Source organism: Lynx rufus, unplaced genomic scaffold (assembly GCF_022079265.1).
Source record: "Lynx rufus isolate CCGP_SWC_20201006 ecotype Redwood Valley unplaced genomic scaffold, mLynRuf1.p SCAF_15, whole genome shotgun sequence".
NCBI classification, from domain to species: domain Eukaryota; kingdom Metazoa; phylum Chordata; class Mammalia; order Carnivora; family Felidae; genus Lynx; species Lynx rufus.
In genome coordinates, this window is record NW_025814829.1 from 48,908,638 (window position 1) to 48,933,825 (window position 25,188).

Genomic DNA, 25,188 nt, shown 5'->3' on the forward strand with positions numbered 1-25,188 from the left:
GTCTTGGCCATACTGCTTAGTTCTGGAGGATGGGCTGTGAGCAGAAGTGTCAAGTGCAATTTTCAGGTCAAGCCTTTAAACGGGAGCTGCTACTTCTCCATTTGCTTTCTACTGCCTTACAGGCTGTAATGAGAATGTGGGAGGAATAACTCATTTCAGCAACCCAGGCAGGGTCAACACCTGCAGGGGAGGAAAAGGAACATGACGGAAGGTGTGTGGGTCCTTTCATTGTTCTTTTACACTCCTGCACTACCTACCAGCTTGAGCTTTTACATCAAAGAAAATTAAATCTCTTATTTAAACCACAGTTCCACGGTCTCTGTTAAAGCAGCAGAATCAAAAGCCCTAACAGTCATGCAGCCAACAAGCAGTGAAGCTAAAAGTCAAAAGCCAAATCCACCTGGTTCCAAAGCCTAAACATTTCCCATACCACCAAAACAACCTTGGGAGAGGGAACTAAAGAAAATCAAACTGAGACTTTACTTGTTATTTACAATGACAGTACTCTGAAAGAGTATTAAGAAGAAAATAAAAAGTTAATTCTCCCCACTTCTTTCTTTTGTATACAATGTTCTCCACTTCTAAGAAGACATGAGCTATATATTAATATCAGAAAAAATAAGCTTTCAAACAAATATATTACCAGGTATAAAAAGTAAATTCACTGCTTTGGATTCTGTGTCTCCCCCTCTCTCTCTCTGCTCCTCCCCCACTCATGCGCTTTCTCTCCTTCAAAAATAAATAAACAATAAAAAAAAAAGTTTTAAAAGGGGTGCCTGAGTGGCTCAGCCAGGTAAGCATCCGACTTCAGCTCAGGTCATGATCTCACATGTTTGTGAGTTTGTGAGTTTGTGAGTTCGAGCCCCTCATCAGGCTCCGTGCTGACGGCTCAGGGACTGGAGCCTGCTACAGATTCTGTGTCTCCCTCTCTCTCTTCTCCTCCCCCACTCACACTCTTTCTCTCCTTCAAAAATAAATAAATGTTAAAAAAAAAAAAAGTAAATTCACCAAGAAGATTTAACAATTCTAACATGTGTATGCACCTAATAAATAGCCGCATGATACATAAAATGTAAATAGGTTGTAAATATTCCTCAGTTGATTTTAAAATGCTTTTTCATTTTTATGCCTCATCTTTTATGTTTTCTTAGAAGCAGAGAATATTCTGCGCAAATTAACAGAACTACATATAAAAGTTGACAAATCTAATTTCAACATGCTTCTTTTAATTATTTATAGGTCAGGAATTTTAAAAGATCTGAGATCTAAAGAAGAAAAATTAAAAAAAAAAAGATCAGACATCTAAACACAAAAGCAGTGTGATAAAACACCATGTATCAAAATTTAGTTGATATAATTAAGAAGGAAGTTTATAAACTTAAATGTGCATATCTCAAAAGAATTTAGTTCAATAGATTAAACTTAAAGAAAATATAAAATAATAAAGTTTCAAACAGAAATCCATAAAATAGGAAAAAATAAAAAGGTATGATAGAAGGAATCAATAAAGTAAAAGTAGAATGTGGGGATTAAATAGGAGGCATAAATTAAAATATTAGGATTTAAAAAAAATTTTAAAGCAGTATACTACAAATAACTTTATTATAAAAACTTTAAAAATGTATTAAACCAATTCCTAGAAAAGTATAATTTACCAAAACTAATTTAAGAATAAATAGAAAACCTAGTCATATAACTATTTGTTTTAAATGTAGTTTAAACATTTAAACTACATGCCATCTACTCACACCAGTACAAAATTGTACATGCACAAGTTTATTTACAGTAACACTGCAATGGCAAAAGATTATAAACAACCCATATATCCAACATCAGAAGACTAGTTAAGTCATGGTACAACCATATAATGAAATTTTATACAGCTATCAAAAAGAATGAAAAAGTTTTCTATGAACAAAATTGAAAGATGACCAGATACTAAGTTAAAACTTAACTCAAGGTGAAAAATAGTGTGCATAATATACTATGTTCTGTGAAAAGATGTATAAAAATCTATATTTGTATAAATTTGTCTATATTTGCATAAAGAAACTGAAAAGATATCTAAAAATTTAACACTGAATAAGAAGATGGATGACAGAGATTGGAAGGATATTTCTCATTGTAACTCCTTTATCCTTTTTGGGTTTGAACCATGTGAATGTATTACTTAGTTTTCAAATCACATGCTTGAAAGAAAATTAGTATCTTCCCGTAGGCCCAGATGAGTTTATAGTTGAGTTCCAAACGTAGAATATATCCAATGGTACAAGGTTAGATGCAATGCCTTCAAAATAAGGATTAGGAGGATACTGCCTACTATCTTTCTATTCACAATTTTCTCAAGGAACTTGCCAGTATGAGATGACAAAAAGAAAGTAAAATACAATGAAAGGGATTAAAAAAATTTTTAAAGAAGAAAAATTTGCAGAGAAGCTACAATTTTCTATACAGAAATCCTAAAGAATAATCCACATATTATTAGAAAAACAGAATATAAAAAGGTAGCTGGGTTTAAGATCCACATATAAAAAACTGGACATCTATACACAACAAAATATAATTTTTAAGATATATTTACAATAGCAACAAAAAATAGCTTCCCAGAAATGAACTTAATAAAAGATATACAACCATGAAAATTTTTAAAAATAATCTTACTGAAAGACATTAAGAGACAAAGAAAAATATGTCCTATTTATGGATAAGAAAACTCAAAATCTGAGTCATCTCAAGATTCAATAAAATTCCAAACAAAATTTGACATGACATTTGGGGAACTCAACAGGGTAAGTCCAAGATTTATAGGAAAAAGCAGAGCAGAAGAACAGCCAAGTCAGTCCTGAAGAATATGAGGCAAAAACTTGCTCTACCAGGTACTGAGATCCATAAAGCAAAAGGAAGTGTGGTGTTGCTACAGGCATGGATAAACTGGCCAACAGAACAGAACAGGGAATAGAGAAACAAACCCATGCTTAGAAGGAAACTTTGTGATAAAGGTACATTGTAAATCAGAGGGGAAAGTGTGAACTACAGAATAAACAATTATCTAAACAGCAAAATGGTGAGGGAAGAATGAGTCCCTTCTCCATACTATATTAAAAAAAATCCAACTGGGATTAAAAACCTAAATGTGAAAGGCAAATATTTTGTAGAATTTTAAAATTTGAGTTATCTTTTTTTTTTATGCCAAAGAAATCTGACATATAACAAATCCAAAATTGTATGACAGGTAAGTACAACTACATTAAAATTAAAAGTTTCTATTCATCAAGACACTGATAAGAAACTGAAAGGATAATTCACAAACTAGAGAAAATATGTGCAACATATATAATTTATATGTTCCATCCAGAGCTAAGATAAAATGTTACATTGTATCCATTTTCTAAGATAAACAACTGCTAAGTTAGACTTCTACTAACCAGTTAAAAAAATAAAGCTTATCAATAGAAAACATAGGATAAAATAAGCATTTCAGAGGAGAGGAAAAACTGGTACATGAAAATATGCTCAATCTCACTGGTGATCAGGGACTGACATCTTTCTGGATAAAAACTCCACAACGGCAGAGATCTCGGCCTATGTTGTGAAACAATGTTATTCCAGCACCAGCAGCATCACTTAACATGTTCAACCTAACATGCTCAATAATCGAATGAACAAATGAATAAAGACTCAAAATCCTAGAATGTCAATTATCCTTTAATTCATCTATAGATTTGATACAACCAATAAAAATGCCAGCATTTTTCACAGAACTCAAGAAGATGACTCTAAATTTTAAAATAAAAAACAAAGAGACAAGAATAGTGAGGTATAACCTCTATAAATAGAGGTATAAACTTATTCTACCAGATATTAAGACTTCTAAAACTACAGTGAGACTGTGTGGTCTTAATATACCTTAGGAGGAGTAACCTACTTACAATCAGGTGAAATCAGTTAAAGGTGTTCTAAAGTTACATGAAAAGACACATACGTGAATGAGCAAACACAAAATATGCAATAAACACATATACTTCAATACATGCTGTTTGGCAGAAACATTAAAATACAAATGGGTAGCTATGACTACTTCATACAACTTCATCCCAACATGTTTTTGCTTGAAATTCAAAATTTTGGAGTATAAACACTTAAGCTGTCTGTTACTGTTACTGACTACAGAGGCTCTTACAAATAAAAACAAAACCCCCAAATAACATTTTAATTATAATTGCAGACAATCATTTCCTCAAATCTAATATATGACATAAGGAAAAATGAGCTTTTAAAATTATCCCTTAAAACACTTTAATAATCTGGTGTTCATTTTCAAAATGAACCTAAATGTACCAAAAGGAGCAAAGGCCGACAGTAGAAAATAAGCACTCTCTTTAAAGTTTAAAGAGTTTTTCCTTAAAATAAGAAAAAAAATATTTTTAGTAAATCAGTATGATGGTGATTTACTCAATTCTTTTTTGAACAGCTGCTTTTGAGCAATTAAATAAAAAAATCTAATGAAACTATTGGTAGAGCACACCTTATTTCCCCCCATGAATCTGTTCCTTTGCCTATGTTCTTAGTTAACAGCAGAATTATAGAACCAAGTAGTAGTCAAAATCCTGGGAGATTTCCGAGATAACTCTCTCCACATCCAGTTACTAACCAGGAGCTGCCAATTTTATCTGCTATATTTTTCATATCCCCCTCTCTTCTGTATCTGAACTGCCAATGCCTTAATTAAAGCAGGTTCCTAACTGGTTTCCATGCTCCCAACTGCATTCTGCTATAGGCCATCCTTTGAGGACAAGCCTTCTTAAGACACCACTGATCTCACGTTACTTCCTTACTTAAAACAAACACTGACCTCTGTGGTCTTTAATAAACTTCAAAAAATTTTAAGCTAAGGGGCTCCTGGGTGTCTCAGTTGGTTGAGCATCTGACTCTTGATGTTGTCTCAGGTCATGATCCCAGCCAGGGTCATGGAATCAAGACCAGTGTTGGGCTCTACAGTCAGCGTGAAGCCTGCTTAAGATTCTCTCTCTCTCCCTCTGCCCCTCACACACACTTGTGCGCTCTCTCTCTCTCTCTCTCCCTCAAAAAAGAAGAAGAAGAAGAAGAAGAAGAAGAAGAAGAAGAAGAAGAAGAAGAAAGAAATATGCTCCTTTTAGCATGTCTCCTTATTCTTACAGTTCCTGAATGCCTTTGCCTTCCTCATTTGTGACTTCCTATGAATCCGTCAAGATTCCGCTCAGGAATTACCTCTTCTAGGAAACCCTCTCATCCTCTCTCACAGGTATATATCATCTCTGTTCCTACAATAACCTTTCAGCAATACTTCTTACACTATTTCATAATTGTTTAACTAGACTTATTTTTGTGTGTGGGTGTGACCTTAAAAGGAAAGGCATTTTATCTTCAGTTCTGTATTCCAGGACCTAAAATAATTATACTACCAGCACCTGTCAATCATAAATGCTTTTTAAGTGACTACATGAACAAATTAATCCTAACATAAAAGCTTACCATAATCTATATACATATATAGATTAAAGTACATAATTTATTAAATTTTATATTACTTACCAAATTTTAGTGCTGCAAGGATTCAACATATAAAGATCCATATTTTCTATAAGAATAGCAGATGTGCTCTGTTTTAAAAGGGGGGAAGGGAATAAATTACTTATGGGAAAATATTTATTTCAACTCTAAAGACTTCTAGGATTTCTACATTTTTAGATCTTCAAATACTAAGATTCTAAAACATTCATTTGAGAAGAAGGCATAAAAATGGCTAAAGTTTACCAGTTATGTCTGTAAGTGTTAAGTTAGCCTTATGACAAAATGTTTAAAATTAAATGTCTGTTACCATAAAGGAAAAATGATTTTCCTTTTTAAAAAAAAATTTTTTTTTCAACGTTTATTTATTTTTGGGACAGAGAGAGACAGAGCATGAACAGGGGAGGGGCAGAGAGAGAGGGAGACACAGAATCGGAAACAGGCTCCAGGCTCCGAGCCATCAGCCCAGAGCCTGACGCGGGGCTCGAACTCACGGACCGCGAGATCGTGACCTGGCTGAAGTCGGACGCTTAACCGACTGCGCCACCCAGGCGCCCCAGGAAAAATGATTTTCTATTAGCTATTTCCTTTTTAAAATCTCAAACAGGTTTAAAAGTTAAAAATAAGATGAATGCCCTTCAGTAGATGAACAGAAACTGTGGCACATCCAGACAACAGAGTATTATTCAGTGCTAAAAATGTGAAGTCAATCTGAAAAGGTTACATATGGTATGATTCCAACTATGTGACATTCTGGAAAAGACAAAACTATGAAGATACTAAACAGACTGGTGGTTGCCAGGAGTCGAGGGGAGGAGGAATGATAGGTGGAGCACAGAGGATTTTTAGGGCAGTAAAAATACCCTACATGATACTATAATGGTGGGTACATGTCATTACACATTTGCCCAAACCCAAAAACCATATGGTAAGATGAACTCTAAGGTAAACTATGGACTTCAGCTGATAATAATGTGTCAGTGTAAGTTAATCAACTGTAGCAAATGTTTCACTCTGGTGGGAGGTATGTTGATAATGGAGGAGACTAAACATGTGTGGGTGTAAGGGGTATATGAGAAATCTCTACCGTTCTTTCCATTTTGCTGTGAATCTATAACTGCTCTAAGAAAATAAAGTCTTTGAAAGAAAAAAAAGTACAATGTATCAACCAACAGAAGAATTCATACAAGAAAATGTCTCTAAAAGCATAATCCTGCATTTATTAGTGAATCAGAAAAATAGCTCATATTAAAATATAGTTCTCAGCAAAATAATATATAGATAGATATTTCTGAGCAAACAGTTGCCTTTATTTAATCAAGTTAGTAGTTTCTTATATATACATATATAAGAAATTTATAGTTAAGTACCTTGGCTTCTGGATTAGCTGCCAAAATTTTGGCACCACATTCTACTGAGGCATAATTATTTCGATTTTTCTGGACTTTTTTTGTCGCATGTAGACCTCCATTAGAAGATGGATGCATTGACTGACCTGCAGACAAACCTTATTATAAACATATATATATGATGATTATGATTAAAAATACTCCCAGGAAACAATGATCACAAAAGCAGTAAGTTGCTGTCTAGTGAAGACCAGGTTTTAATGCTTAAGAGAATATTTTCAAAACCCATTAAGCAATTCAAACTGCTTTACTTTAATACTTTAAAATATTTCTAAAAAACAAATTACAAAAATCCACATTACTTGATTTATGTCTACTCTCAAAATGAAACTTATCCATGAGAATCAAAATATTGTGCATACATATTTTATTAAGGATGAATGTTGTCCTTCTATCTCTAACATTAAGAATTTTTAACTCTGAAATAGCCAAAAGAAAGTGTAATAACTTAGTCCAACTCCATTTACAGTTTAAAGCTTTATAACTCAAAAGTTTCCATGCCTCAAATTTCCTTATGAATTGAAATAAACACCACTGCTCTGCCTACTTTATCTTATTTTATCCTCATTCAGTAATTTACAAGAATGGGTTTTAATTAAGATTAAAATTATATAATTATACACAGGTAAATTATATATGTGAAACCAACAGTATCTTGGTAAGTTTCACCTTTAAAAGGCTTTCAAAAGCTTTATTTTACCAACTGTAGACAGAAATGCACATTTAAATCAGTCCTCCCCCTTCAAAAAAAAAAAAAAAAAAAAAAGGAATCACAACGCTTCCATACTTTTTTCTTTTTCTACTTCCATAACTTTCTTCTTCCATTCATCAAACGTTGGTATATCTTCTGGGTCTTTGGGACTTGTTACAGATGTATGGTCAATTTCCCCTGGTTTTGTATAATCAGAACTCTGAAAAAAAAATGCAAAAGAATACACAAAAAACAGTAAGTCATAAAAGAGTATACAAATGTTTTTGTGAAATTAAAGTCCAATTTTATATTTGATAGACAATATTTCAAAAAAATGAAAAATGTAAAAAGAAAAGGTTTGGTTTACTTAAAAGTTGAGTTTCTCTTGAAAAAATTGAAATCTTTTACCAAAGCATCACAAAATATATTCTTCACATTTGCAATATAAGCTAGGCTGTAAAAAACTTTATAATATACCCTAAGCAAACAATTACTTCTACATAAACCATACAAATTAGTAAGTACTATAGTTGTAATGCATCCACCTTAAAATCTAAGTTAAAATAATATATGCATTAAAGAAAGCTAACTAATTTTAGATATAGCATGTTGTTTCTAAAAATTCCTTAACAGGAATTACCACTCTCATAAAAATTTTAAGGTGGATTTAAAAACATAAAGAAACACAAAAAAATCTAAAGAAAAACAAAGCTTTTTAAAGAAACTAAAGAAAAATCTTCATATACAAAAGGATTTAACAAGATGAAGAAAGAATAAATCATTAAAAAAAGGCTGATACATTTGGCTGGATTAAAATTTTTAAATTAAACATATCACAAAACCATAAACTACATGGTACAATAAGTCACAAGCTGGAAGAAGTATTTCCAATATATGCAACCAATAAAGGATTACTACCAAATATAAAAACTACCTACAAATCAATAATGGAGAGGAACAATAAATTTAGCAAAGAAAAAATATAAAATAATCGATAATCAAGGAATGCAAATGAAAACCAGAGACAATAAATTATACCAATCTGATGGAGGTTCAAGTGTGGCATGTCTGTTGAACCATAAGACACCTATTAGACTGCTGAAGGGAGTTCTAAATTTAGCAGTACTGAGGGCACCTGGCTGACTCAGTTGGAAGAGCATGTGACCCTTGATCTCGGAGTCATGAGTTAAGAGCCCCACATTGGATATAGAGATTACTTAAATAAATAAGTAAACTTAAAAAAAATTTTAGCAATATTAACTGAAGATGTGCATACTCTATGAGCCAGTAATTCCACTCTTATGTATTAATATCAGTGAAAACATGCGCATGTGGCTAAGAAAGTATGCAGGAATGCTTATGCCAGCACTGTTTATAACATCCAGAAATTAGAAACAACCTAAATACCCATGTATTGAAGAACAGATAAATTGTGGTAGTGAAATACAACAGTGAAAACAATTGACAGACAAATCTCAAAAACAATGTTGAGTCACATAATAGTTAAGAATGAGACCATTTTATACTGCTTCAAAATATGCCAACTAATAGTATGTATTGTTTATAATAATACTTTTGGAAAAAGTTTAAAAACACATTCTTAAACACACACACACACACTGAATTTTAGATACGTGTTCTATCTGAAGGGGAAGAAATATAACTGGGGAAAGGCAAAAATTCAATTTGTAATTTTTTTCTGTAAGCTGAATAATGTATGCAAGGATGTTCATTCCATTATTTATTTCTGTATTCCTAAAACAATGCATAACATATTTACAAACAGTTCCTAGAGAAGTGCACAATATTTCTTTAGACAGCTTACTCTGCCAAATACCACAAGTCTCATATAGTACACATGTGCTATATGGTATAGGGCACATTTTCCCTAATACAAGTACTCACTATATTAAAGCAAACTTTTAAGGACTGACACTAGTATATTAGAATTACACTAATACACTAGAGTATTAGAATTACACAAATACAAATACCCATAATCTCTTGATTATTTTAGATAGTTTCTTTGCTGAATATATTGTTCCTCTCCTCCATTACTGATTTGTAGGTAGTCTTTGTAGTTGACAGTAATCCTTATCGGTTGCATATATTGCAAATACTAAGGAAGAGTTAGCAAACTGGTTCCCATACAACCTCTGTGTTGGAGTGTTTTGCAGAACAAACTAACTGACTAATAAAGTATGTGGCTATTAAAAATATATATAGCAGAAAAGTATTACCACTAATTTAATTTAAAAATTAAATAAAAACCTACTTTGAACACAATTTATAAAAATGTAGCTAGCTGAGACACTTTTTTCCAGGATATTAATTTATTTAGGAGGTAATTAATACAGTTAAAAATTACAGCCTTTTATCGGTTAAGCGTCCAACTTCGGCTCAGGTCATGCTCTCACGGTTTGTGAGTTCAAGCCCCACCTCAGGTTCTGTGCTAACAGCTCAGAGCCTGGAGCCTACTTCGGATTCTGTGTCTCCCTCTCTGTCTCTTCCCCACTTGCACTCTGTCTCTACCCCTCCCCTGCTCATGCACATGCACGTGCGCTCTCTCTCTCTCTCTCTCTCTCTCTTAAAAAGTAAATAAATATTAAAAACAAATTTTTTTTAATAATTCTTGTTGAAGAGCCTAAATGTAACACTGTATATGGAGTTAAGCTTATATACTGAAGATACTCGAATTTAACAATCATACCTTCTTCTATATAGCTCTCCAAGAAAATGCTTAAATGAGGACTTTATATATCTGGTATCAAACAGCTGATGGTAGCAGAAAACCACTTAATTATAAAATACCAAAGACATTTCACATTTGGAACAACTTCATGTATGAACAATATACTGGAGACCACTTGCTCTCAGAAAGCACAGCTCACTCCTCAGTTCCATATTCCTCATTAACTACATAATCCCTGTTTTTATGGCAAATATGGTTAGCAAATTGCAAGATTAACAAAAAATAAAAATACATATAATAAAGTAGGAAATAGTGCAAGTTATATACCTACCTCATTTTTTAAATTATCTGAAGCATTCAATGCAGATTTTGGATCACCACTACCCTGATCACTTGCTGAAACCTTTGATTCAAATTCTGATTTTGTTATTTTTCCTTTGCCATGTGAAGATGACACATTTTCTATATGCTGGCCAACAAGGCTATTTGAAACCAAAAAGACATATTAAAAAATTTCAGCTGAATAACAAGTTTATGCAATCTAATCTGTTACAACTATCATGTACAAAGTAAACCAAGAAAGGAGCACAAAGGGATTAGCTTTCTCTCAATCATAAAGTGGAATTAAGTATGCACCAAAGTCCATTCAAACATGACACTGCTATTATTACAGAATTATAAAAGGGAAAACAATGGCTCACACCCACCTTTCAGGTGGACTAACAAAGGAAGGCTGGTCAACCGGAGTATTTGCATCAAGAACCTCACCAACATCGCAATCAGTTTCAGACTGCTCAGTTTCACTTGGCTTGGTTATAGGAATAGTACCAGACTTTTCTATTTCACTAAAAATAGAAACAAAAAATACAATCTGGCAATTCAATGAACATAATGTGGCATAAGTTAAAAATGGTATTAGTGATTTTCAAAACATAATCTAAGACAGGAGAATTCTTTACAGTTTGGCAGGCTGTTTTCAAGAGTTCACTTATTTCAAATCACATAAAGTCAACTGCTGACTCTTGATCTGTTAATGCCCTTGGCCTTTAAATAGCTAACTGCTAAGTTTTAAAACAAAATATCATACATTAGTGCTTGGTCTCATAAAAAATAAGATTTTAAAATTATTTATTTTAACTGCATCTTCCTAATGGGTCCTTTCCAGGTTAGTATATTCTACCAATATTAGTTGTTGCCTATAGTATCAAAAAAATAATCTATTATCTCTATTAACATTTCAACTGAAGTTCTTAAGACACTTTTAGAATTTCACTTAAAAAACACATACCCTAATATGTTCTGCTACTCACTTCCAATTCACGAAGCAGTCATGTTCAGGATAAAGGGAAAATAAGATGTACTGTCTATATATATAATATTTAGCCTTAAATTCTTTCTGGAATAAGTATTATTAAATACTGTCCATTATTTCTAAGCCTGTCTTCTGTTTCTTTCTTCCTTACCTAGGATAAACAACTAAATGAAAACTCTAACATCTTTAAGTGAAACTCCTTCACCCCAGCCCCCTAAGTTCTTGAGAAGAATAAGTGTTTTTAAAAGTACTTATGATAGGGCACTTGGGTGGCTCAGTCTGTTAAGAGTCCGACTTTGGCTCAGGTCATGATCTCGCAGTTTGTGAGTTCAAGCCCCATGACAGGATCTGTGCTGACAGCTCAGAACCCGGAGCCTGCTTCAGATTCTTTATCTCCCTCTCTCTCTCTGCCCCTCCCCCACTCCCTCCCTCTCTCTCTCTCTCTCTCAAGAGTAAATAAACAGTAATAAAAATTTGGGGGGGGGGGAACCTGGGCGGCTCCATCAGTTGAGCGTCCTACTTCAGCTCAGGTTATAATTTCACTGCTCGTGGATTCGAGCCCCATGACGGGCTCTGTGCTGATAGCTCGCAGCCTGGAGCCTTATTTATATAAACATTTTTTAAAAATTTAATATTTTTAATAAAAAAATAAAAATAAAATTACTTGTAGTTAAAAAAAAGTAATGATAAGGGGCGCCTGGGTGGCGCAGTCGGTTAAGCGTCCGACTTCAACCAGGTCACGATCTCGCGGTCCGTGAGTTCGAGCCCCGCATCAGGCTCTGGGCTGATGGCTCGGAGCCTGGAGCCTGTTTCCGATTCTGTGTCTCCCTCTCTCTCTGCCCCTCCCCCGTTCATGCTCCGTCTCTCTCTGTCCCAAAAATAAAATAAACGTTGAAAAAAAAAAAAAAAAAAAAAAAAGAAAAAAAAGTAATGATAATAATATTAACTGACACATATATTTTTACTATGTACCAGATATTACCCTATCCAATTTTTAAATATATATAATTCATTTGATATAGGAAATGATTAATGCAGTATGAAGGGAATTTGTTCTTTGTAGTGTTGCTGTAAGGAGCTAGAAGAGTACATAATCGATTTTCTAAATTAAAGAAACCTTAGATCTACAAATTCTGAGTATTTACTATCAAGTTTGAACAAGGGAGCTATTCGCAAAAAGACAGACCTACCAATGGAATGCTGCAGTAATACCTGATGGAAGTGAATAATCTGACATTTGAATCTGATAATTATAAGGAAGATTACTCAATAAGCAGTTACTTAAACAAGTAGAACCTCACTTTATGGGATGTAGATTTCATAGCTAGGATCTACTTCACTGAGTTTGGAAGCAGAATAAACACTGGTTATATCATAAGACCATTACATTAAAATAAAATCATTATGCAAAACAAGGCATCATAACTTAGGTCTGCTACATAGCCTAAACTTCAAATCTGAATTTCAAGCTGCCTTATGTGATAAGACATTTTTCCATCATTAATCTAATGAGATTCTCTTTTTTTCTTTGTAATGACTTACTCAAGCTTTGAGATTGGAGTGATCTCTGAGGTAGATGAGCTGGAAATATTTTCAATGTTTTCACTGTCCACAGTTACACTGGAAGAATCTTCATGTAGATCAACTGGAGGGAGTGTCTCAATCACAGATGGACTTAACTTTTTTGACTCTGCATTCTGTTTAAAAAAAAAAAAAGTTACATTAAATGTGGAGGTTAATAAATTATCTCTTTAGCTATACAGGATTTTATAAAATTATGTCTCAAAAGTGACAGTACCAAGAATGTACTTTTATAAAAATCCTTTCTTCTAACATTACCCCCCAAGGAATACATTTCATATTAAAATACAAGCTCTAGCCATTTTTCCTGGCATTTCACAAACTAGGACAAAGAAACCTGTCTTCCTTCTTTCCTATTTTCTATCAGGGCCCACATATATTTCCCTCTTACTGTAATTAATGCTAGCAGCAACAAAGAAATCATATGTAAATATGAAAAATAGTACAATACATACTTCTTGCCCTACAGCAGTTTAGAAGATAACGTGCATATAAGTGAAATAAGTCATACAGAGAAAGACAGATACCATATGTTTTCACTCTTATGTGGATCCTGAGAAACTTAACAGAAGTCCATGGGAGAGGGGAAGAAAAAAAAAAAAAGAGGTTAGAGAGGGAGAGAGCCAAAGCATAAGAGACTCTTAAAAACTGAGAACAAACTGAAGGTTGATGGGGGATGGGAGGGAAGGGAGGGTGGGTGATGGGTACTGAGGAGGGCACCTTTTGGAATGAGCACTGGGTGTTGTATGGAAACCAATTTGACAATAAATTTCATATTAAAAAAAAAGATAACGTGCATAAATAAAGAACAACACAGAGCATGTACACACAAGTACACAAGTACAATTACAATGCAATACATGATTCTCACTGCTCCTTCAGTGAGCAATGATGCTCTGGGCCATTCACCCCTCCAAAACACAATCTGAAATCTACCTAATACCACTCATATTTGAAACCTCTATCAGCACAGTCTCTCCCACAACCAATACTAAATAGAATTAACCTTTCCCTTTCCTCTATGCCTCCACTATTCTCTTCTATACAGCACCTCAAACACCTCAATTGCATTATTTATGTCTCTTCTTCTTCAAGTATACTACAAACATCTTGAGTAAGAACTGTGTTCTCTTGATCTTCATGTTCCATAGCACACAGTAGACATTTAATGCTTATTAAGTATCAAGTGAGAGGTACTCAAGCTCAGTTCAAAGAAAACAGAAACTATGGACTATTACAGACTAGAAGAAAGAGGACTGTAAAGAAAAAGAGGACCAATATGGGAGCAGAAAGGAAACACAAGGTATAGAGTCCAAAGAATACAAAATATGATCATTTGGGGAATTATTTACACTGAAATGAAAAATTCACAAAGGAATACAAATAGTTTGTATTTTATGGTGGAGGCCTTGAGAAAAGGAATATTAACATTATCATTTTAATATGTATTCAATGTAAAAAAAAAAAATCAGGGGCGCCTGGGTGGCGCAGTCAGTTAAGCGTCCGACTTCAGCCAGGTCACGATCTCGCGGTCCATGAGTTCGAGCCCTGCGTCAGGCTCTGGGCTGATGGCTCAGAGCCTGGAGCCTGCTTCCGATTCTGTGTCTCCCTCTCTCTCTGCCCCTCCCCCGTTCATGCTCTGTCTCTCTCTGTCCCAAAAATAAATAAACGTTGAAAAAAAAAATAATTAAAAATAAATAAATAAATAAATAAATAAATAAAAATTTTAAAAAATTAAAAAAAAATCAATGAGATAGTTTATACTTTTTTTTTTTTAATTAAGTCTCCAAAATCCAGTATGTATTTATAGCAAGTCTCTATTTGGACTGGTTGCATTTCCAGTGCTCAAGAGCCACGTGTAGCTAGTGGCTACTATACTGAACAACACAGGTCTATAAGACGCAGTAAGCACTTCAAAGTATTTGAACATGATTACACCATGATAAAAATTCTAGACAATGAACAATGGCAGGACTGTTCAGGAATAGTCATATAACCAGAAGGGTAACAGAGAACACTTTCTTACTCTATTGTACAAACATTTGACAAACATCTTCCAGAATCCAATAAAATGAAACACTACTTGTACTTAGTCCAATTAAGTCATAAAATAACTCTGACTGTATTTAAAAAAAAAAGAATTCTCCCTCATTTTGAGCTGAAGTTTGCTTTTGTTACTACTTGAGATACTTAGTTTTTCCTGAGTCTTTCTTCCTCCAGATCAAATATCCCTAGTTCCTTCAGCTATTCCTGATATTAAATGGGTTCCAGATGCTTCAGCATTCCAGTCAGCTTATATTCTTGTCTAGTTTTTAATATCTTTCATAAAATCTGGCATATAAAATAGAAAATAATATTCATGATGTAATATAAAAGGAAAAGGGAAAACATATTTTAACCTATAATTAATTCATATTCCACACTGAGTGACAAAAGTTTGGTATAAAAACATTCTTTGTTTTATATACAAATACTTCCTTTTAAGTTAGAAAACAATTTCCTGACATCTAAAAATCTAAAGAGACAAAGATACATTACAGTGAGCCAAAATGGAACCTAAAAAGAAATGAGAACTTAGACCCAAACTTTTACTACAAAGAAAATGGTCACATTTATTATTAAATCTGCAATTTTGCATTTTCTCAAAAGCAGTACTCTTAACAGGTGAACAGTATTAAGGCCAACAGCACGACAATTCAAAAAGAAAAAATAAAAATTCACAATATGATGACCAAACAGAAGTTTTCTATCTTGTAAAGTAGTTTTAAAAGACACATCATCAAAAATCAAAGCAACATAGCTTACTTGTACATCCACAGCAGAGTCATCTTTCAATTTATGTTCTTCTGGAGGAATAGGTAAGTTTGAACCCACTTTTTCCGATAATTTGGCATTGATAGGTCCCTCTCTTTCATCCTATATCGCAACAAAGAAAAAAGGCTAACTGATAAAATTGTCTCACAAAACAGTCCTAAGCAAAATTATATACTTTACAACCACAACACTGTCTTGTATGCACTTGACTGTAATTACTTTTATTTGTTTACACGGTTATTGTCCATCTTCCTGCATCCCCTTCCTTGCCACCACAGTGAAAACAGACACTAAATGAGTTCAAGACCCTCATTTGATTTCTTAATAAGCACTTTAGTCCTACCACCCAGCACTATGTATGTGGCAGGATCTCTAATAAGTGAAAGTACATACAGCTCTTTGTGCCATCTCTTTTGACACTTACTTTCAAGTTAGGATTTCAGGTTTAAATATATTTTTTAGCTATACATTTCATAAAAGCAAAGTTCATATTCTTTGTTTATCTAAACAATATATACCAGGTACCTAAACGTTTGCTGAGTTATGTTTCCCCCCTAAATGTTTTGCTTATATTTACTCTCACAACATTTAAGTCTTCAAATTTCTTGTCAGAGATTAGATCAAAGTCTCATAGACTGTGGGTGAAAGTATGAAATTATACTCTTCTTAAAGAGATACTCATTATTTGACATATTCAGCTTAATACAGAAGAACTGAAAATGAGGACTGGTAAATAGTTGCTTTTCATAAATCTTTGACAATTATAACTTCATCTATTAAAAGGCGTATAACAACATTCTGATATACCGCTCTCAAACATCACTCCATCACACACACATAGACACACACTCTCTCACACAGAACAGGATATTTGGACACAGAAGTCCAAGGTATGTTTTTAGTTAACTTCAGCTACTTTACCTCTTATTCCTCTATGAAAAATCATCTCCCTTTTCTTCTACAAAATTTTAGTTCCATTTTTTCCTGATAATTGCTACTAGACTCAGAAAGCACACATAAAAAATAATTTTGCCTCAATTTTATTTTTATTTATTACAGAGAGAAATAAGGGAATATTAGCATTATTATTTTAATTTGGGGCGCCTGGGTGGCTCAGTCGGTTAAGCGGCCGACTTCGGCTCAGGTCATGATCTCACGGTCCGTGAGTTCGAGCCCCGCGTCGGGCTCTGTGCTGACAGCTCAGAGCCTGGAGCCCGTTTCAGATTCTGTGTCTCCCTCTCTCCGACCCTCCCCTGTTCATGCTCTGTCTCTCCCTGTCTCAAAAATAAATAAAATGTTAAAAAAAATTTTTTGGGGGGCGCCTGGGTGGCTCAGTCAGTTAAGCGGCCAACTTCGGCTCAGGTCATGATCTTTGCGGTCCGTGAGTTCGAGCCCCGCGTCGGGCTCTGTGCTGACAGCTCAGAACCTGGAGCCTGTTTCAGATTCTGTGTCTCCCTCTCTCTCTGACCCTCCCCCGTTCATGCTCTGTCTCTGTCTCAAAAATAAATAAACGTTAAAAAAAAATTTAAAAAAAATTTTTTTTTAAAGAAAAATGACTCCCTTTGTCCTCCAGTGGCTCTCTTGAGAGGTCTTTTTGGTTATACCGATGTATGAAAAAGGGCATTCATTACTCTGGATGAAGTATGTAATAAGAATTTTTGTTTTTAGTATCTTAAAAAGTTGCTTGGCCCTATAAAAGGTAGTCTTCAGAGAGGAGACTGATCATTCTTGGGTGAATATAGGCTCCAATATGGGAAAATACCGTGGGACTATGGAGCAACAAGTGTGAAATGCCAACTTGGACAGGGAGAATGGACTCTCATTCGTGGGCTCGGATTAAAGTTATCTTTAAGAATCATTAGAAAAATGACTAAACATGAGAATATGAAATAAAACAAGCATGTCTTTAATATCCAATTCACAGGGAACAGTGACTGTGTGGCCAGACACTCTTGTAAATACATCTATCTCCTCCAGAGCTCTCCTCTTACCCCTCTAGTTAACTGGAGGGACTAACAGCATTCAAAATAAAAACATTTACAATTAAAAAAAAAAATAGAGATTCAGCAGCAGTCTTCAGAATTTTAAACGCTCCACCACAGAAATATATCCTCGTTAACTCCAAAATTTGCATAATCCACTCTAAATGTCATGCCAACCATCCAGGCATGTAATTATAAATCTGTATTTCCACACACACACGCATACACAAGCACATGTGCATATACACAGCTGAGAAACAATGCAAAAGTTTGTCAATAAAGAAATATTTAATAAATTATGAAATATCTATATGAATGAATAAAAATGTAGCCATTATAAGAATATAACATAAAGGGGCGCCTGGGTGGCGCAGTCGGTTAAGCGTCCGACTTCAGCTCAGGTCATGATCTCGCAGTCCGTGAGTTCGAGCCCCGCGTCTGGCTCTGGGCTGATGGCTCAGAGCCTGGAGCCTGGTTCCGATTCTGTGTCTCCCTCTCTCTCTGCCCCTCCCCCGTTCATGCTCTGTCTCTCTCTGTCCCAAAAATAAATAAACGTTGAAAAAAAAAAAAGAATATAACATAAAAAGGAGTCCATGAGATATTACTGGGGCAGAGGGAAAAGTCAATTTGTAGAATATTTATAATGTGACATTTCATGGAAAATAAAAATATTAATCTGTGTGCCATATAATGGCATATAGATAACTACAAAAAAACTGTCTCAATCTTTTCACAAGAAACAGTAAATTATGGCTCCTTTGGAGAGGAAAATAGAATATAAACATAAATATTTTATAGTTGGTATAAATGACTTCTATACAGTTGATCCTTAAACAATGCAGGGGTTAGGGATACCAAGCCCTAGCACAGTCAAAAATCTCTCTATAACTTTTGACTCCCCCAAAACTTAACTTCTAATAGCTTGTTGTTGACCAAAGCTGTACCAATAATATAAGCAGTAAATTACCACATGTTTCGTATATTATACACAGTATACATTTTTACAATGAAGTAAAAGCTAGAGAAGGGGTGCCTGGGTGGCTCATTCGGTTAAGCATCCGACTCTTGATTTTAGCTCAGAGGTCATGATCTCACAGTTTGTGAGTTTGAGCCCCATGTGGGGGTTCCACGCTGTCATCTCGGAGCCTGCTTGGGATTCTCTCTCTCCCTCTGCCCCTTCCCCACTCATACACAAGCATGCTCGAAAGAAAGAAAGAAAGAAAGAAAGAAAGAAAGAAAGAAAGAAAGACAGACTTAAAGAAGGTAGAGAAAAGAAAATGTTAAGAAAATCATAAGAGAAAATACATTTACAATACTGTACCATAAAAAATCTGCATATTAGTATGGACACACATAACTCAAGCCCATGTCATTCAAGGGTCAACTGTATTTTAAAATATATATATTGATAGGGGGAAGCCAAATCTAGTCAATACTCACCTTTTTCATTTAAAATGATACAATAATAAATGATTTACAGATCTGGTCTGGTTTTTTGGACTCTCTATTCACTCCATCAAATTATATAAAAAACTACATAACCACTGACTGCAGACTCTCCCTATAATCCTGATTTCTAAGTTCTTATAATAAAACTGGTGTTTCTTTTGAAACCCTTTAACTAATTAGAGCATTAAAAAGTGAGCCACTGGTTTTCAGTTTTCTGAATAGGTATTATTTTCCTCCTTACTCTAGGACTAAGGATGTTAGAACATTCTAAACATAAGCAAAAAGAATAAACATATAAATATTTCAGAGATAGCTTACTTTCAGAATTACCTGAGTAACTCTTCAGATTACAGTGAGAATTACAAATCACCAAAAATTATGACATAGTATTTCTGAAATTACTTTTATTCCGAATGTTTTGAGGAAGTCTTAGAAAGCTGACACACAAATTACATTGTCAACTTTATTTAAGGTACCTTTTTCTGGAATTGTACATCTTCATTTTCTAGTGCACAATTGTCATCTTGAGAGTAATATGATGAAGCTGAAGAACTCTCTTTACAACATACACGCCAACTGGGAAGCCTGTAAAACATCCACCACCACCAAAAGAAAGAAAGAGGGAAAAGTTGTTAAGCCAACACATTCCCTACCACGGGCTAGAATTTGAGGCAATAAACAAATAGATGGCTCTTACACTAATGCCCTAAAGAACTTAACAATTTAATGAAGACAAATATACATAAGACGAGGGTTTTTATTTAATGCCCTGAAAACAAAAACCATAAACAGTGTGTTATCAGCATCCCAAATTAAGGCATTATGAATTTCATAAAGGTGAAACAGTAAGGCCTTCACAAAAGGAGTGTCTGAAAATTATCACAAAAGGAACAGAAAAAGTTGTCAAAGGGCTAACACCCTCAGAAAGTACCAGATGCCAATAATATTTGAAATTTTACCAAATACTTAAGAAGAGATAACTCCAAGCTACCTAAACTATTTCAAAGCACAGAAGTACAGCTTCCAAAATATTTTTATATAGGAACATGGTAGTGATATCCAAAATTAAGAGAAAGAGCACACACAAGTGAATACTACAGGTTAATACACCTTAGGAAATAGGACACGAAAAGTCTAAATGAAACAATAAAAAAAAATAGTCTTTAAGGACATACCAAAGAAATAATATACCACTGTTATGATCAAGTAGAGTTTAGCTCTGATAGTCAAAAGTGGTCGAAATAACAGAATCTGTTTATTTAGTTTACCATGCAAAAAAATATCAAGGAAAAATGTGATTATCTTCATAGTCACTGAAAGACATCTGATAAACTTACACATCCATCAAGATTTTTTTAAATAGGAAAAAGCAGATGTTTACCATGGAAACATATATTCATAATACACAAGCCTGAAAGTCAGTACCAAACTTAGTGAAGCAACTTAAAAATAACCCTATTTAGATCTGAAACAAGACAAGAATGTCCATTATTGCTAGTATTACATAATATGATAAAGGATATAAAAATGGAAAAAGAGACAATAAAATCATCATTAATTGCAGATAATGAGTTTATACAGGTGGAAAATTAAAAAGAACCACCTATTAAAAGATATCTTGGGTATAAAAATTATATTCTTAGGTACAAAATTAAGAATCAGGGGTGCCTGAGTGGCTCAGTAAGTTGAGCGTCCAAGTCTTGATTTCAGCTCAGGTAAAGATTCCAGTGTTGTGGGATCTAGCCCCGCATCAGGCTCTGCACTGAGCATGAAGCCCGCTTAAGATTCTCTCTCCCTCAGTCCCTCTCCCCTGCTCACGTGCTTTACTCTCTCAAATAAATAAAATAAATAAACAAACAAACAGAATCAACTCAACTCTACTAAAACCATCACAACCAGTTACAAGATGAAATAGAAGAAAAATACCCATTTGTAAAGAAACAATACTAAAATATACACTTAGCTACAAATCAAAACCACAATGAGATACCACCACACACCTGTCAGAATGGCTAAAATTAACAACTCAGGAAACAACAGATGTTGGTGATAAGCAGATGCAGAGAAAGGGGAACACTTTTACACTGCTGGTGGGAATGCAAACTGGTGCAGCCACTCTGGAAAACAGTATGGAGGTTCCTCAAAAAATTAAAAATAGAGCTACCCTATGACCCAGCAATTGCACTACTAGGTATTTACCCAAAGGATACAAAAATGCTGATATGAAGGGGTACATGCACCCCAATGTTTACAGCCACACTATCAACAATAGCCAAATTATGGAAAGAGCCCAAATGTCCATTGACTGATGAATGGATTAAAAAGATGTGTATACACACACACACACACACACACACACACACACACACACACACTGGAATATTACTTGGCAATCAAAAAGAATGAAATCTTGCCATTTGCAACAATGTGGATGGAACTAGAATGTATTATGCTAAGCGAAATAGAGAAAGATAAATATATGATTTCATTCATATGTGGCATTTAAGAAACAAAAGAGATGAACATAGGGGAAGGGAAAGAAAAATAAGATAAAAACAGAGAGGGAGGCAAACCCTAAGAGACTGTTAAGTACAGAGAACAAACTAAGGGGTTTTGGAGGGGTACTGGGTGGGGGGATGGGCTAAATGGGTGATGGGCACTAAGGAGGGCACTTGGGATGAGCACTGGGTGATATCTGTAAGTGATGAATCACTAAATTCTACTCTTGAAACATTACACTGTATGTTAACTAACTTGGATTTAGTAAATTTAAAAATAAATAAAATAAAATATAAACTTAGCAAGAAATGTTCTATTAAGTAGAACTGCTTCAAATTGCCAATATTTGACAATTCTCTGACATGGAAAAGTCAAATTATATGATTCAAGTTAGTATATACAGAAGATTTGAAAGATATTTAAGAGCTAAAGACGTTTTTAAGGAGACAGGCTGACTCTAAAGTTTATATAAACAGTAAGAATAGTCAAGAAGATTTTAATTTGAGGAAACTAGATGTCTGTGAAACCACAATGGTTACAACAATATGGTACTGAGATTAGAGGGGGAAAGGGAATCCCCAGGGTGACTGGAAATAGAAATCCTAGGATGACAGCTATACACAGAGAACAGAGGGCAATCTGTCTAAATTGGAGGTAATGAGAAACTCTTAGAAGAACCTTCTTTCAGAGGATGAAACTGACGGCATACCTGACAGGTCTTTGAAAATCCTAACTACAGATTTATGTAACTGGCAGTTTGTAATTAAATAGAAACATAAAGGGTGCCTGGATGGCTCAGTCAGTTAAGCACTGATTTTTGCTCAGGTCATGTGATCTTACGGTTGGTAAGACTGAGCCCTGAGTAGGGCTCTGCACTGATAGCTCTAAGCCTGCTTGAGATTCTCTCTCCTTCTCTATGCCCCTCCCCCACTTGAGCGCAAACACATGAGCACTCTTTCTCTCTCAAAAATAAACATTTAAAACATAAATTCCTTGAGAACCAATTCCTAACCACTTTAACCTCACCCCACAAAGCCAAAACTTGCAAATATAAGGTGCTTAATAAATATTTGTTAAATGAATGAAAGGTCTGTGGAGAACTGTTTTGTAGCACACACCAGAGGGAAATTCAGTCATTTTTTATTCCTCTCCCATCACCATGTCACCTCACCACTACCACTCCCCAAACTCATCCACCCACCACTTCACCACACACATAAACTCAAAAAAAGAGAGTCTGGAGACTAAGAGGATATTTATCCTTTTTTGTCAGCTTCTCCCTACCAATGTGGCATGGATTTGTCATTCATAAAGAAAGGTATTAACTGTATGATTAAACAAAAATCACATTTGAGTGCCATTTAGGATACCAAGCTTTACACACTTTAGTGAAACAAGAGTATCATACATGCTGGTTATTATGCTTACAGAAAATACTCACTAACATCCAGTCTGAAAGCCTTACTAGTCACAAGTACCAGTAGTTATAAAGTATGTGCGTGTGCATGCTTTTCAAAGAAAAATGACCATCTGACATCTTGAGCAAGAAAAATGTTTAAAGGATTAAAAACAGTAAATCTATAACAAAATCAACCAAAGTAGAATCTACATGGCTGAAAAGTCATCTTTAAAAGAAAACTTACGTTAAGCAGATTTTAAATTTAAAATTTTTGTTTACGCAAACTTGGAAAAGGAATTTTTTTGGTAACTTTATGTACTTATTATCTTATCATTATGGTAGTGTCACAAATGTTCTGCCAATCAAATTGTCATTTCCTTTTACATGTAGTTGATGTTCTAATCTAAATGATATAACCAATCAATATACTTAGAAAACCTAGCAAAGGCATATGGCAAATAGTCAATAAATACTCAAGTGATTTCTTCTTCCAAACTTTTTAAAAACCATTTTCAACTAAAAATATGTGTATAAATATGTTCATATATATATATATATATATACACACATACACATATGTATATGTGTGTGTGTATACATATACACATACACACACATATATATATACACACACACACACACACACACATACACTGAATATGTAGAATATTCTTATGGAAAACAAATCATTTTCTGGGTAGGAATTTTGAGGGTGAGGGTGGGAGGGGTAAAAATACCATCAATCTAGCTTTGTGTTCTCTAGCTTTAGGTTATCTTTAACAGAGAACTACACACACACACACACACACACACACGCACAAACCCAAACAGCATCTCAAGAACTAAGAAATATAACAAATCAGTTTTATCTATACAAGTAACTGTACATTAAAAAAAAAAAAAGTTTTGTAAACAGGGGACCAAATTACCAAAGATTAGTACTATTCTCCAAAATTTAAAACATGAAGAAAAACTTACAGGAACCATTAAATCAATCAACAAATTTCATAAAAATTTAGTCAAAACCAAAATGAGATCAAATTTCAGCTGATAGAATGACCTGATTTTTAAAATTTTATTTAAGGGGCGCCTGGGTGGCGCAGTCGGTTAAGCGTCCGACTTCAGCCAGGTCACGATCTCGCAGTCCGTGAGTTCGAGCCCCGCGTCAGGCTCTGGGCTGATGGCTCAGAGCCTGGAGCCTGTTTCCGATTCTGTGTCTCCCTCTCTCTCTGCTCCTCCCCCGTTCATGCTCTGTCTCTCTCTGTCCCAAAAATAAATAAAAACGTTGAAAAAAAAAAAATTTAAAATTTTATTTAAGAGCTGAAATTGCCACATAATTTCCTCAAGACCTTTAAACATCAACGAATTCAAAAGCTCTGGACTTCAACAAATAATTATTAGTGTCTGATGGGAGGTGAAAAATAATAGAAATAAAATTTAAGTTGGGATAGCATTCCTGTTAAGAACATGCCTAGTGTGTGTGTGGCTATCTTTCATGGACCTTCTTTTATTAAAGTACTTCCTGGGGCAGCTCAGTCAGTTAAGCATCCAACTCTTGATTTTGGCTCAGGTCATGATCTCAAGGTTTGTGAGATCAAGCCTCGCTTCGGGCTCTGTGTTGACACTGTGGAGCCAGCTTGGGATTCTCTCCCCACCCCCCTCTGCTCCTACCCTGCTCATGTTTGCACTCTTTCTCAAATAAAATGAACTTAAAAAATAACTTCCTGATAAAGGGCCTAAAAAAGTCATAGCCTTGATAGATAGATAGATAGATAGAGCAATAGATTGAAAGATCTCCACTACATCAGTTATG

General features: G+C 34.5%; 1 protein-coding gene across 4 annotated transcripts in view; it reads right to left on the reverse strand.

The window, feature by feature from the left end:
• SUCO (SUN domain containing ossification factor) overlaps positions 1-25,188 on the reverse strand; it is a 94,194-nt gene that overhangs the window by 47,070 nt on the left and 21,936 nt on the right. For 2 of the 4 annotated variants that reach the window (XM_047076996.1, XM_047076995.1), the window contains exons 2-9: positions 19,954-20,062; positions 16,038-16,148; positions 13,194-13,348; positions 11,047-11,184; positions 10,671-10,821; positions 7,744-7,867; positions 6,918-7,054; positions 5,572-5,639 (exon numbers count right to left, since the gene is read on the reverse strand). In XM_047076996.1, the coding sequence (XP_046932952.1) occupies positions 5,572-5,639; positions 6,918-7,054; positions 7,744-7,867; positions 10,671-10,821; positions 11,047-11,184; positions 13,194-13,348; positions 16,038-16,148; positions 19,954-20,062 (993 nt within the window). The remainder of the gene's footprint in view (positions 1-5,571; positions 5,640-6,917; positions 7,055-7,743; positions 7,868-10,670; positions 10,822-11,046; positions 11,185-13,193; positions 13,349-16,037; positions 16,149-19,953; positions 20,063-25,188) is intronic. The other 2 variants (XM_047076994.1, XM_047076997.1) reach the window with 2 other exon arrangements.